This window comes from Spermophilus citellus (assembly GCF_964194105.1).
Source record: "Spermophilus citellus genome assembly, chromosome: 11".
In the NCBI taxonomy this organism is placed as follows: Eukaryota; Metazoa; Chordata; class Mammalia; order Rodentia; family Sciuridae; genus Spermophilus; species Spermophilus citellus.
Window position 1 is genome coordinate 34,819,324 of NC_138192.1, and position 14,964 is coordinate 34,834,287.

General features: G+C 35.1%; 1 protein-coding gene across 1 annotated transcript in view; it reads right to left on the reverse strand.

The window, feature by feature from the left end:
- Window positions 1–2,297: 2,297 nt before the first annotated feature.
- The window catches only part of MAP3K2 (mitogen-activated protein kinase kinase kinase 2), a 78,320-nt gene continuing 65,653 nt past the window's right edge, over window positions 2,298–14,964 (reverse strand). The window contains exons 13-17 of the mRNA XM_081260872.1: window positions 14,555–14,703; window positions 14,053–14,184; window positions 9,547–9,676; window positions 4,878–5,055; window positions 2,298–3,568 (exon numbers count right to left, since the gene is read on the reverse strand). Coding sequence (XP_081116998.1) covers window positions 3,343–3,568; window positions 4,878–5,055; window positions 9,547–9,676; window positions 14,053–14,184; window positions 14,555–14,703 — 815 coding nt within the window. The 3' untranslated portion in view covers window positions 2,298–3,342. The remainder of the gene's footprint in view (window positions 3,569–4,877; window positions 5,056–9,546; window positions 9,677–14,052; window positions 14,185–14,554; window positions 14,704–14,964) is intronic.

Sequence of the window (14,964 nt, forward strand, 5' to 3'; positions counted from 1 at the left end):
CTTAGTCATTTTTAAAGTAAAAAACATGCTTTGTAAACAAGGAAAAGTGCTAGGATTTTTCAAGACACTCATTCTGAAATTTTCAGTCTGTGTATCTTTAAATACATTTTAAAGAATTAGCAATCCATCGAAATTTCCACTAGTCATTATGATATTTTTCAACTCTTTAAATTCAATATACTTCACAATGTAAATGATCTTATATTTGGTCTAAGCCTAAGTCATGCCACTTTGAATCTCTCAAGGCCTCAGTATAAAGGTATTTCCTGAAAAGCACATATAAGACTGCTAGTAAATCTTCTCCAGCACCAAAAAGTCTGCCACTGTCAAAGCAGAATGCATTTTAAAGGCACAAAGTCAGCAGTCTGGCCATTTTCCAGCCTCAGCAAAGAAAAACTAGAAGAATCAGTTGTGCATTTAAAAAACAAAATACATTTATAGTCATCTTAAAAAGCTCAAATTTCATTTGTTGACCCATACCAACATTAGAAAGAAGAAAAAACAGAGTGTAATATTTAATTTCCCCTGATAAATGTGTTTCCTTCCAATTTTTTTTTAAATTTACCTTGGTCTTCCATGCCCCCACCCCCATGTCAAGCTTTTTTTGTTCTAGTAGTTTATATATATATTAACGTTTATTTGGTTTTTGGTACCTTCACAACTTGTTTGGAGTAAATTCACATCATATTCTATATAATAACTCTATAAACTATTAGTCTATTTTTAAGTCTTTACATAAAAGAATAGTACTGTCCCATAGCTGATAATTTTTTCTCTTTTAAAATATAAAGCAATGGTCTTCTGCAGCAGTGTTAAGGTAGTAGTTTCTTTTCGGTGCCTTCATTTTCTATAGCATTTAAAAAAGAAAATGGAGACTGAAAAAAAGCAAACAATTTTGCTTTGCATTCCATAATCTCCCCAGATTTCTTTCTTGAGAGTATTTGCCTCATATTCTGTACTGCTGGTTACCCTGACAGACCAAAAATGAGCCAAAGTGAAATTACAGGAGACAAAGAAACAAAGAAAAGTCCACTGGTCCAGATAGCATGATCTTGCTCAAGTAGAAAAAATACCCTCATTCATAAAAGTTAAGAGATTATAATAGATCCACATACTTGGGGATTATGTTTCTAGCTCAAAGATTAGGTAGTGGATTCATCAAAGCAGGAGGGACCTGATTTTTGTTCTTTGCAAGCTGCTTCCTTTGATTTTTCAGAGTATGGGAGAAGCGTTAACAACTAATTTTGTGCTTTGACTTCTCAGACTAGCAGATGGAATTTCAAATATTCCTTTCTACAGGAAATGCCAGGTGAGACCTTGATATGGTAAACCAAGACCTATCCAATTTTGAAACAAAGTACTTTTGAGTCCCTAAATTAGCATACTTTGTGGCAGAAAAAAGAATACCTTAGTCCCTTATGAATTCTATGAAAGGCATCACATTTAGGGCCTCCTGGAAGACTATTATTTTCTAGATCTTTAAAAATAAAGTACTTCACACTTGCTTTGATAGGCTGAAAAAAATTACAAGTAGCCAAATTATTGACATCCTCATCTTTTTAATTAGCATAATTCCATTAGAGATGGTGGAATCTTTCCCAGCTGTCTCTTTTCATTTTATGTCCCTTCTCTTAGTGGATACCCTATTCTAGAAATGCCTTACAGCATTTTAACCTTCCTGTTTACAGTAAACATTTTGTTTGATATGCTTTTCTCTGCCCATGATTATGAATTGACTTTTAAGTAAAGAATACACACTGATGCTGAGCTCACTGATGCTAGTGACAATGCACATACCTCTTAGATATTCATATCTTTTAATCAAAACACATTGTTTCTAAAATGGAAGAATTACTGATTTGGATGTAAGAGTCTGCTGGTAAAGAAGTGATTGCTACTTGCTGAGATCATTCACCCTGGGCTTAAGGCAGTGGTATCTGCTCTTATAAAACCCTCATTTTGTAACACATTAAAACTTTTTCTTTAAAATTTGCTTTTTTTTTTTTGTAATTATTACTTTGTAAATGGCTGTTTTCAGTTTATAGTTGGGACTGGCTTTTCCTTTGGGGTTTCTTAATTTCAGTATTTTTGACATTTGGGGCAGGATAATTCTTTTAGGGGGAACTGGCCTCCACCCACTAGATGCCAGAAATATCTTCCCATTTATGACAAACAAAACGTCTCTAGGCATTGCTAAACCCAAGTGAAATGTCCCTGTGCCACCAATGACAATCTCACTATTTTACGTGGCGTCTTATTTTCTGAGGTGCTTCAGTACTCTATGATCCCAAGAAAAGAATTTCTTCTCATTACATTAGCTTTACACATGGATACTCCAGGCTTCACCCTTAGTTTCTAAAGACTGTTAGCTATGGGAAATCAGGAGCTAGAAATAGGAAGACAGAATATATGATTTTTATTTTTTCTCAATTTCCTTAATTTTGGGACTTCCCCCCTCAAATAAAGCACATAGTTTAAAATACGCTAAACCAAACTCAATTAATTTTTTAATTATTTCTGCTTACTAGCGAATGTGGTCTCTTCTTTGCTCACACATTTAATGAGAGCAATCTCTTTTTGTCTCTTAGTTAGATTTACTCATTGACTTCCCATATCTGCTTTAAAACAAAACAGTATTTTTTTTTTTAAAGCAGAACACTATCCCTCAAGGTTTACAGATTCCAGTAACATGGATCTATTATAGTGTATTTGCTTACTATACTGGTTAGAATTACAAATAAACATACCTCTTAGATATTCATATCTTCTATCAAGATTCCTACTGAGCAAAAAGCTTGGTAGACAGAGGTTATGATCTAAAGAATACAGATATAAGAAAAAATCTATATTCTTTGAGTACCTACCCTAAACTCAAGTTTAGGGCTCAACCCCACAAATGAGGAACTACTTTAAATACTATCACTAAAAACTACAAATTGTACATCATTTCCTCCTTGTCTTTCACGTCTCCCCAACACTATCAATATGTCAGCGATTCAGGGAAAGACTCTACAATCTTTCGGTATTCAAATGATTTGTTTGTACTAAAAAGACTTACTATGTACTAAAGTGCTTTATCTCTCTGAACCACATCAGTACATTATTTAAAAAAAAAAGTAGTTGTTTCAAGTTCTTGTAAGGGAAAAAAGACTAAATATAAAAAATTTAGGTTACTATTATTATTATTAAACAAATTTAACCAAGAATCAAGAGAAATACTTTCCCTCTTGTCTTTTTTCTCCCCCATCTCTCTTTTTTTATAAAAAAAAGAAAAGTGCAGTCAGAGAGAAGGTGAACGATCAGATGGGAGCTGGGTGGAGGCACGGGAGAGGTTACCAGCTGCTAGTGATAATGCACAAACATGTGCCTTAAGAGTTCATCAGCTGAAGGTCTCAGTTTGGCCTCTACAAAAATCCGTTTGAGGAAGTCTCGGGTATAGTCTGAAACATGAGGTGGCAGCTTTGGGTTTGTTGGCTGAGTGGCAATCTTAAAGATGGCAGCCATTGCTTCAAATTCAGCCCAAGGAGGTTTTTCAGTCAGCATTTCTACCACAGTACATGCTACACTCCTAAAAAGAAATAAACAGAAATACATAATATGAGCAATAACATCAGGAAAGAAAGCAGGCAAACCAGAAAATGACAAACAGGAATAAGTTCACACACATTTAAACATGACTTGATTCAAGTTTTATTAAAACACTTTTAATTACATAAAACCATAAAATGAACATAAAAATCAAAAGCATACCACAATTTAATTACTATCATGCCATCTATGAGATGAGGCAAAGAACATTATTGATTTTATAATTTTTGCTTTATAATCTGCCTAATCTTAAAGATAATTTTTTTGTCTTCTTTTTATAAAGAATATAAGTATTAGAAATTTTTTGCTAGAGTTTTTAGGCTGGGCATAGTGGTATATGCCTGTAATCCCAGCAGCTTAGGAGGCTGAGGCAGGAGGATGGCAAGTTCAAAGCCTGCCTCAACAATTTAGGAAGGCCCTAAATAAATCAGCAAGACTCTGTCTCTAAATAAAATATTAAAAGGGGGGAGGGGGATGGGCGGTGTTGGGAATGTGTCTCAAAAATCCCTGGTACCCCAAAAAGAAAAGAAATTGTTTGCCTTGGGGTACTTACAATAAACATCGATGAAAGTTTTTTCTGTGTGGGAAGTAGGAAATGGCCATTTTGTGTTTTATAAATTATTAAGCAATTAAAGATCAAGTGAATATTAAGAACATTGATAATAATTAATTACTTTTAAACTTCTTCTGGGTAATGATATCTATCTAATGCTAAACTTTGCTTAAGACAAATCCTTCTTCAGAAGGGAATATAGGGGGCTGGAGTTGTGGCTCAGCGGTAGAGAGCTTGCCTAGCATGTGTGAGGTCCTGGATTCGATCCTCAGAACCACATAAAAATAAATCAATAAAATAAAAATGCAGGGCTGGGGATGTGGCTCAAGCGGTAGCGTGCTTGCCTGGCATGCGTGCGGCCCGGGTTCAATCCTCAGCACCACATACAAACAAAGATGTTGTGTCCGCCGAAAACTAAGAAATAAATATTAAAATTCTCTCTCTCTCTCTCTCTAAAAAATAAATAAATAAATAAAAATAAAAATAAAAATGCGATGTCCAACTACAACTAAAAAATAAATATTTTTTTAAAAAAGAAGGGAATACAGGTTCCAGGACTCTATAAATATTTAATTAAGTATAGTCTCAATGAGACACAGTTAAAATGATGTTAATCCTTACAATTCATACAGCCTAGTTCAAAAGATAAATAATTTAAATCTGGCTTAGTATTTTCAATTCTGAGTGAAAATACACATAAGGTAAGTTTTCAGGCAAATCTCACATCAAAACCTACCAGATATCTGCTTTTCTGCCATAGCCTTCTCCACTGATGACTTCAGGGCTCATCCAGTATGGTGTACCTGTGACAGACTTCATTCCTGTTCCAGAGAGACAGATGGTCTGAAGCCGTTTGCTGGCCCCAAAATCACCTAGTTTGACATTGCCTGTTGAATCTCGCAGTATATTTGCGCCTAAAAATAAGAGAGAACCTCACTTCATTAATTGTACTAGCATTCTTGAATATAGTAAAAAGAACAATGGCAGAGAAGTACTTAGTGGATTTTTTCAATCTATCCAAATTGTTGCTTTTCATCTTCTGAGGTGATGATGAACTGGCATACTACCAGTTACACAGTTGGTGCTAATTAAGGATTTGCTGGGTGAACTCTGAATTTTTAATCAACTGTGTTATGCTTCAGAATCTAAGAAGGTTCTCCCACTCAAAAGAACTGTGGCAGAGTGGCGGGGGTGGAGGGTGAACAAGAAGAGGAGTAGGGAAAGGCTAAAGAGTGAAGCTCAGTGAAGTACCAGGAAAGCACTAGGAGGCTCTTGGCCCCTGTTTCTCTGTCATAAAGGAAGAAGAGCATGGTTGAAAATTATTTTCCCAAGAAGTCAGTTTCTCCTCAGGAACTTACTGAGGGTACTTTATAGTCACAAACTTCTAGCACTTTCATCCATTATTTAAATATTAGTTACCTGTATTTTAAAGTTGTTATTTTAAATTTTTTAGTTGTAGTTGGACACAATACCTTTATTTCACTTATATATTTCTATGTGGTACTGAGAATCGAACCCAGGGTCTTGCATTGCGAGGCGAGCACTCTACTACTGATCCACAACCCTAGCCCTAAAGTTTTTCTTAATATTGGGTTTTTGCCTTAATTTTACTTTTCCATTTCTATGATCATCTTGACATTTCTTTTTTTTTTTTTTTAAGAGAGAGAGAGAGAGAGAGAGAGAATTTTTTAATATTTATTTTTTAGTTTTCGGCGGACACAACATCTTTGTTTGTATGTGGTGCTGAGGATGGAACCCAGGCCGCACGCATGCCAGGCGAGCGCGCTACCGCTTGAGCCACATCCCCAGCCCATCATCTTGACATTTCTAAGAAGCACTGATAGAGATTTTTGTAGAATGTCCCTCAATTTGTCTCATGTTCTTCTCATGATTAGACTGGGGTTTATGAGTTCTGTGGAAGAAGACCAGAGGTAAAGTACTAACTGAAGCCCTTGCAAGCTATTACAGGCGCGTATTGTCAACATCACTGTTGATGTTACCTTTGACACTGCCTGGCTGGAGGCAGTATTTGTTGCCTTCTCCAGTGTAAGGTCACTTCCTCTATTCTATACTGTATGTACATATTCTGTTTTTTGTTTTGGCAATGGTGCTTAACCACTGAGTCACATCTCCAGTCCTTTTTTAAATTTTGAGACAAGATTTCACTAAGTTGCTTAGAGCATCGCTAAGTTGCTGGGGCCAGCTTTGAACCTGTGATCCTCCTGCCTCAGCCTCCTGAGCTACTAGGATTACAGACGTGCCGCCACCACACCCAGCTCCACATTATAGTCATCTTTAAAAAATTCATTTTGTGCAGTTCACAAGGAGAAGAGAATTGCACTCCAGGAATTCGATAAAATAATTCCTAAATTGGAATTATTCTGCAGAGAGAACTGTCCCATGTTCCCCATTGTTACGGTTTGGATGTGAGGTGTCCCCCAAAAGTTCGTGTGTGAGACAATTCAAGAAGGTTCAGAAGAGAAATGATTGGGTTGTAAGAGTTTTAACTTAGTCAGTGAATTGATCCCCTGATACGGATTAACTGAGTGGTAACTAAAGTGGTAGGGTATGGCTGGAGGAGGTGGGAACTGGGACGTGGCTTGGGAGTATATATTTGTATCTGGCAACTGGAGATCTCTCTCTGCTTCCTGATCACCATGATGTGAGCTGCTTTTCTCCACCATACTCTCCTGCCATGATGTTCAACCTCACCTCAAGCCTCAAGAAATGGAGCCAGCCTTGTCCAACTAAGATCTCTGAAACTGTCAGCTCTCAAATAAACCTTTTCTCCTCTACAAGAGTGCGCTCAAATAAACTTTTTCTCCTCTACAAGTCAGTCCTTTAGTCACAGCAGCAAAAAATCTGGCTAAAACACCCATTTATTATTAAATAATTCATTTATATTTCTCTGAACACATGGATATATATTTTACACTTTGGGATATAATCTAGTACTACTTTATTTTTGCTCAAGTTTTGTCAGTTTTGGTCACTGGGAGCCCTTTCCACGGGCTCCTCTATCTCTTTGCCCTACCTCTAAAATTGTGTTTTTGAGAAGATGCCTAGGCTCCTCTTGGATATTTCCTGCCCAAGACCCAGAATCAGTAACTTCTCTAATAAGCCCTGGTTTCTTTAGGAGAGAATGGTATCAAAACCAAGATTTGTACTCTAGGCTCATTTGTTTTTTGCTCTCTATTTCCCACTCATCCCTGTCCTGTTTGTTCTGCAGTGCTGGAGACTAAACCCAAGACCTTATACATGCTTAGCAGACACTGTACCACTAAGATTGAACCCCAGACCTTTTATAAATTTTGAGAGAGAATATTGATAAATTTCCAATGCTGGCCTCAAACTTGGAATCCTCTTGCCTCAGACTTCCATATAGCTGGGATTACAGGCATGTACTAACACACTCAGAATCTAGTCCTTGAGACAGAATCTCACTAAGTTGTCCAAGGCTGCCTCAAACTTGTGATCCTCCTGAGTAGCTGGGATTACAGGTATGTATCACCATGCCCGGCTGATCAACTGATCAACTAAGTTTTATCACAAGTTTCATTATGAACTCATGGGTTTCAGCATACAACCAATTTTCTTTTCTTTTCTCTTACCACTTAAAAGTTGTTCTTAAAAACTGGGAAATACAGCAAAGTAAAAAGTATATAGTAGAGAACAACTATCCCTATCTTGCCATTATATAAGATTTAATCACATGGACATTTTCCTTCTGTGTCAGACTTAAATTCTATAAACCTGAGATTCTGTTACACATTCACTTTAACATCTTACTTTTCTCCCTCATCAATATTATTTGCCCTATAATGTTTTAAAATCCTCTTACTTCTACCCTCCTCATCTGACCAGGGTGGTTTATCAGTTTTTCTGGAAAGGTGAAAGAGGATTCCTGTAGTGAGTAGAACACTGTTTCTATGCCTTGCCTTATTATGAAGGCCAAGGAGAAGCTACCTTGAATACCCATTATTCCTAATTGAATAATTTCTCTATGAGGTACTTTTAAGTGATTAGGTTTTATACTTAACAACTAAGGTCTGCCTAAAAGGGTAGATCGTCAGCCATATTCCTTGTACCTCTCACATTCACTAGTAAGCGCTACTCCAGTACATGTGATCTGGTTCAGGCATGGTGCAGATCTATTCTATCACCCAAAACTGGTTTAGGAATGAATGTTCTCCTTTGCCTGAATATGGCTACAGCCAGGATATGCTACAGTATAGGGAGGAAGCAAAAGCCCAGGACCTCACAGACTCCTTAGAAAGACCAATGAATAATGTATTTATATACAGACATTTATACTTATCAATTTATTTTTTGACTGAGTGATAAAAATGATTTCTAAATTTGGAGTCATAACTCAGCTTGTATAGAATCAGTTATGCTTTGCCATAGTTTTCATTTTCAGTACTTTCAAATTTCACACATTCCTAATACTTTTTTGATTTATATGCTTTACTTACATGCCTGATCCCTGAGAACAGTTGAGCTTTTAAGTTTAAAAAGCAAGTATAACTGAGTTGGAGTTCCTCAAAACTCAGTCCTGTTCTCCATCCTACCCCTAGGCAATGACATCCATTCCTCTGACTTCAAATATGATCTCAACATCAAGTATGTCATCATTGTAGCTAACTTTTGAATGTCTTCTAGGTACCAGGCACTGCTCTAAGTAATCATATGCATTAAACTCATTTAATCCTTAAAAGAATCTTCATGGAAGAGGAGCTCAAGTATAGAGAAATTAGGTAAAACTTGTCCAAGATTACAGAGTCAGTGCCAAATAAAGTCTGAATTTAAGTCAGGCTGTTTAGTAGTAAAGCCCCAACTCTTAGCCACTACATTATTTTGTTTTGTTTTGTTCTTTTGGTATGGGAAATTGAACCAGGGGCACTTACCACTGAGCTATACCCCCAGCCCTTTCTATTTTTTATTTTGAGACAGGGTCTTGCTAAAATGTTTTATGGCCTTGCTAAGTTGCTGAGGCTGGCCTCAAACTTGAGATCCTCCTGCCTCAGTCTCCAAAAATCACTGGGACTACAGGTGTGTGCCATCATGCCCAGTTTAACCACTGCATTATAATGCCTATGCAATATACTTACATACAGTGCATAAGTATTGCATGTATATCTTTACAGACATGGTGCCACTTATGTGATTTTGATCTTTATTGATTCTATGAATCTCCACTGTGGAGCTACTCATTTGTAGAGACCTGAATATCAGGACTGTTTTAAGGATATTGACAGTCTGTGAGAAAAGCAGGAGAACTGTTTCCCTGTGGTATTTTAGAGGCAGATATATTAATTTAAATGTTAAATATCTTCAACATATCAATTATTTCATTCAGATTCAACAAGAATTATGCACTTAAGGTAAAAAAACACATTGCTTACCTTTGATATCTCTATGGACAATCATATTACTGTGCAAATAATGGACACCCTCCAGAATCTGACGGGTGTATTTCCTAGTCACATTCTCAGTAAGAGCTCCATATGCTTTTAATTGGTCCTTAATTGAGCCCTAGGATAAAAGAAAACAACAACAAAACTATGGTACAGTTTGAAATGAAAATTGCTATTAAATCTTTGTTTTTAAGAGAGTCCTAGAGTTCATGACTGGGAAGCTATAATTGGAGAGGGCAGGAATTGTCAGTAAAGACATAATATGCCACACAATTTAACATAAAAGTCACCTACATTCCCCAACTTTAACTGTGGAAGTGTATATGCCATAGCTGAGAGAAGCTATTAAAACTATGTTTTAACTGATGCCCTCATTTCTGTGACTATGTTGGTTTTAACAACCTCCTATTCTTTGCAACTTGGTTTTTAAAGGTTCTCCAGTACATCCATCTTGCACTTTTTTTTTTTTTGCCTTGAGTATACTTTTGTTTTTCTTATTTGCTCATCTATGTTCTACTTGAATATTATTTATTCATTTTTTGTTCTTATTCTGTTTTTTATAAAGTGTTTTATTACATTTGCTAACTTATTACTCAGGAGAAAGAAAGAGTAAGATTAGAAATCAGAACCAATTAAACTTCTAGTTCTTACTATATATACCCAACACTCTAGTTCAAAACGTAACAGAGTATATAAAAGGGGAATATCAAACTTTTTATGTGTTTTTATAGGCACAGGATGAGGTGTCTTTCTCCGAGTATGCTGAATCAGCCTGAGGTAAGACACAGGCATTTGAATTTTGAAAAAGCTTTCCTAGTGATTCCAATGTGTACATTATGGTTACTTATCAAGACTTTTAATAAATAAAAATAAATGCTTTACAGGGGAAAATTTTTTTAAAATAAGAAAATATATCCTGATGTTTCTGTCTTTCCTTCAACTTTAGAAAACTATATACTCTGCCATACAAAATAGATCCTTGGATTTTACAGATTTAGTCATGTGGTGTTTCCATTCCTCATGAGTGATTCCTGCAGAGATGACAGTATGAAATTCTGCAGACTCAAACTCCAAACACACATGTGAAATGTTTACCATTCATACCTGCAATCCACTGTGGCCCATTTGTTCATAGTCGATTTACTATGTCTCCACTTGTAGTGACACACAGTATTCTGTGTATATCTCAACTACAACTAAACACTCTAGACAACAGGTAGAAAAATACTTATAGGGTTATGGGAGATATGATCCTCTGGGCAGCTGGACCAGTGGTCTATGACTGCTAACAGCTCCATTAATGTTGTCTGTTTACACCTGTGTACTATAAAAAATTAACTTCTGCAGCATGTACAACTGGAACAGAACTGTACCAGCTGAGAAGAACTGTACCTGAGAAGAACTGTACCAGCTAAAAACCTGTGTGTGTGTGTGTGTGTGCGTGTAGAAGAGGAAAAGAGAGAGGGGAAGGGGGAGGGTTGAGGAGAAGAAGGAGTATGGAAAGAGAGAGAAGAGAAGCCAAAAGCTAGTTTAGGTATCTAAAAAATTTTTATGTAAAAAAGTTATGGTCCCAAGTATGAATACAGTTCTATACAAACTAAGGAATGCAAAGCTAAATTTGGGAAAACTGAAGAATGGAATGACAATTTTGACATTGTGATTCTAGGTCACAAAGGAGCCCATCATATTAAATTTAATGAGAGAAATATAGCATTTCACACATTTGGGAATTCAAGAAAGTATAGGAAATATATATAAATTCAGTTATTACCATAGTCTTGCTATATTATATGTTACATGTTTAATTCACTTAGACTATCAATAAGCTATCATTAATTTAGTAACATGCTTTTCAAATTCAAGGAATGACAACCTATGCTTTGATGGAGATAGCTGCCCTTACAAAACCAAGTGTAGCTAATGAGAAACAAGATCACTCAGCTCTCCCTTCCTGAACAGTCCTGGTTTTAGTCTTAAGGTTATATGATGATTATCAAAATGAACCCAACTACTATGTACAACTATAATGCTCTGATATGTATATAAAATAAGAAAAGATTGTGAAGGAAAAAGAAAATAAAGGGAAATTATATTCAATTTGAAAAATAAAAAGTTTTGAAATATTATAATATTCAATTTAAGAAATCTTTCTAAATGCATAACTATCACTTCATCATATACCAATTCAACTTAATATTTAAACAATAAGTACTTAAAATGAGTTTCATTATTTTCATTATATTCTCACAATTCAATGAGAGGAAGTTTACATTCTCAAAAAGATAATTATATAATAAATGTATAAAGATTATATATCTATACTTGTGATGTAAATCAGTTTTAACCATTTTAATTAATCTTACCTTCATAATCATTTTCTATTTAACATAAATATTTATTGCACAGACAGTAAAAGAAATGTGAATAAGAAAAATCTACCATAATCACATTTTTCTAAGTTTCTTCTTTGTTCAAACAGACACATTTAAAATATTGTAATCATTATTTAAAAAGCATTTTATATTATTTTCCTTCCTCTTATTAAAATATTTCCTTAAACTTCATGATAATGATTTTCATAATTTTAACTTTTAGCACACATTCTCAAAAGAATGTCATCATAATTTATTTCCATTGTGGTCACTAAGACCTCCCCTTTTTTTCCACTATCAAATAATACTAAAATACATATACAGAGCTTTCCCCTTCTTTCAGATTACTACTGAAGAAAAATTTCCATGAGATTATCATATGTCTTCAATATATATATATATATTTTTTTTTGAGAGAGAGAGAAAGAGAGAGAGAATTTTTTAATATTTATTTTTCAGTTTTCGGTGGACACAACATCTTTATTTTATTTTTATGTGGTGCTCAGGATCGAACCCAGCACCCCGCACATGACAGGCTCAAGCGCGCTACCACTTGAGCCACATCCCCAGCCCTGTCTTCAATATTTTTATTGCTCTTAATATATCCCTCAATTTGCTTTTCAAAGAGGGTGTGTGTGTTTTTGCCTTAGACTTCTAGACTCAAGCAATCCCTCTGCCTTTTGAATAACTGAAACTACAAGCACACACCACAGGAGCACAGCTACCAAGGAAGATTTATTATACTTGCTAAGTAAGCATTCTACCACTGAGTCACATTCCCAGAACCCAAAGAGGACTTTTTAAAGTCCACTTGCACTGGAAATAAAATCTTTAAAAACAGAAATAGTAAAGATAACCACTGAGTAGCAATAGTGTCACTAGGAACAATTAGTTATTCATTATGATAAGAAAAAATTCTATTGTTGCTCATGTTACACTAAGGTTGATTAAGAATATTACTACCAGGTATTGATCCACACACAGTTTTACTGATCCATAAGCTCACATTGCAACCTATACCTGCTACATACAATTTTAATCAGCTACCTCCATAAAAACCTATAAGTCAAACTCCTTTTTCTGGCATATGCCATCCACTAAAATTTTAGACTATACATATTTTTAAATGAATATATCAACCACCATTCTGAAAATCATATATTAAAATGTCCTCTATAGATACAAATAATAACAATCTGTGACAAAAGGTAACAAATATCATTTTATAATTCCCATTGAAATTACTGACTTTAGGATGGCTGTAAATCAGTGTTAAAAACAAGTGTGGGGCTGGGGTGTAACTCTAACTTAGCAGTAGAGTACATGCTTCAGCATAAACAAGGCCCTGGGTTTAATCTCCAGAATTAAAAAAAAAAAAAATTAGGGGAAAGTTTGGAAAGAAACTGAACATTCATATGTGCCACTGGTTTGCAGGAAAAAGCAAAACTTTACAATGTAGGAATCAGGATGTCAGTCATCAAATCTAGCAATCACTCTTAGCATCTCTGAGGTAAAATAACCACAAATCGAATGTCTCCTGATGGGATGCAACATAAAGTATACAGCTTCATCTATGACATATGAGCTAAGAAAGTATGAAATGGAATCTGACTTAAGAGTTTAGATCTAACCTGAAGTTCACAGGAAAAAAAGAAACAAGGAACAAATTAAACAGAATCCATGAGTGTAATTATAGAAATCTGTGAGATGAGACTGTTAAAAGTAACAACTCTCCTGGTCTCACCAAATCTACATCATGTAAAAATGGATTATGATAGATAAAAAATAGAGTTCAGAGATATAATGTACAACTATGTACAACTATAATGCTAACTTATTACTCAGGAGAAAGAAAGAGTATGATTAGAAATCAGAACCAATTAAATTTCTAGTTCCGGTTTGGATAAACTGGCTACAAGAATATTTTTAGGACATTTACCATTAATGAGTTTAAAAATACAAAGATACATGAAAAAAACAGAAAATAAAATATTAATCAGCTCTAATTTAAAACTCTTCTAAAATGTCCTTAACTAAGGTTATAATGAAAATTTTGTTTTCTTTCCTCAACTAACACTTTATTAAATAGAATGTCTACTTTTAAAAAAATGTAGTAACTTACCCCTGGCATATATTCCATAAATATGGAAAGTGTTTTTTCCTGGGGATCCCTCAAACAGCCATAATACTGAACAATTCGCTCATGCAGCAAGTTTTTCAACAACTGAATTTCACACTCAAGTGCATTTACTTCCTAAAAGACAAAATTCACTGTTAAGTCTTTACAATACTGTAGAAACAAAAAAATTCTAACTTCAAGACCTATCAAGGTGATTACATTCTGAAATTTTTATTTCCCAAGGAACAAACACTTTAAAGTGGCTAATCAGTAGCTTCTTTAAAAGTCCCTCACAGTACGCTAAAGCAATACTATATCAGACTAAGAAGACAACTTAAATACTAGAAAAGAAGTATCCACAGTACAAAGTAGATAAATATAATTTATCTAATTGTTTTGCAAATCATTTGTATTAAGGAAAAGCTAAAGAGTCTTCTGTATATTACCTTTTTAAGTAAAAATGTTTTTTATAATGTGACAAAGTAGTTTGTGTAGTGATTTTTACCTTGCTGGTCTCAGGGCTATCAGGGTCAAACTGAACTTGCTTAACAGCCAATTCTCTTCCTGTATCAACATCATAACAGAGGTAGACCCTGCCAAAGGCTCCTTGGCCAAGCAGTTTGCCCAATCTCCAGTTGGTAGGTGCTCGAGGTGCTAAAAAAAAAGAACACTATCTTAAAAATGGGATAATCAGATGCACAAGATTGGTTAAGGACTAAATGAGTATTGTGGATAGTGCTTCCCTTCATTGAACATGCTAGGATATAAGCAAAAATCTTGAGTATCCAAATTCATTAAGGTCACTATTTTTCAAATATTTTCTCTTTTAAGAATTCTAAACCCTGGGCTGGGGCTGTAGCTCAGTGGTAGAGTGCTTGCCTTGCATGCATGAGGCACTGAGTTTGATCCTCAGCA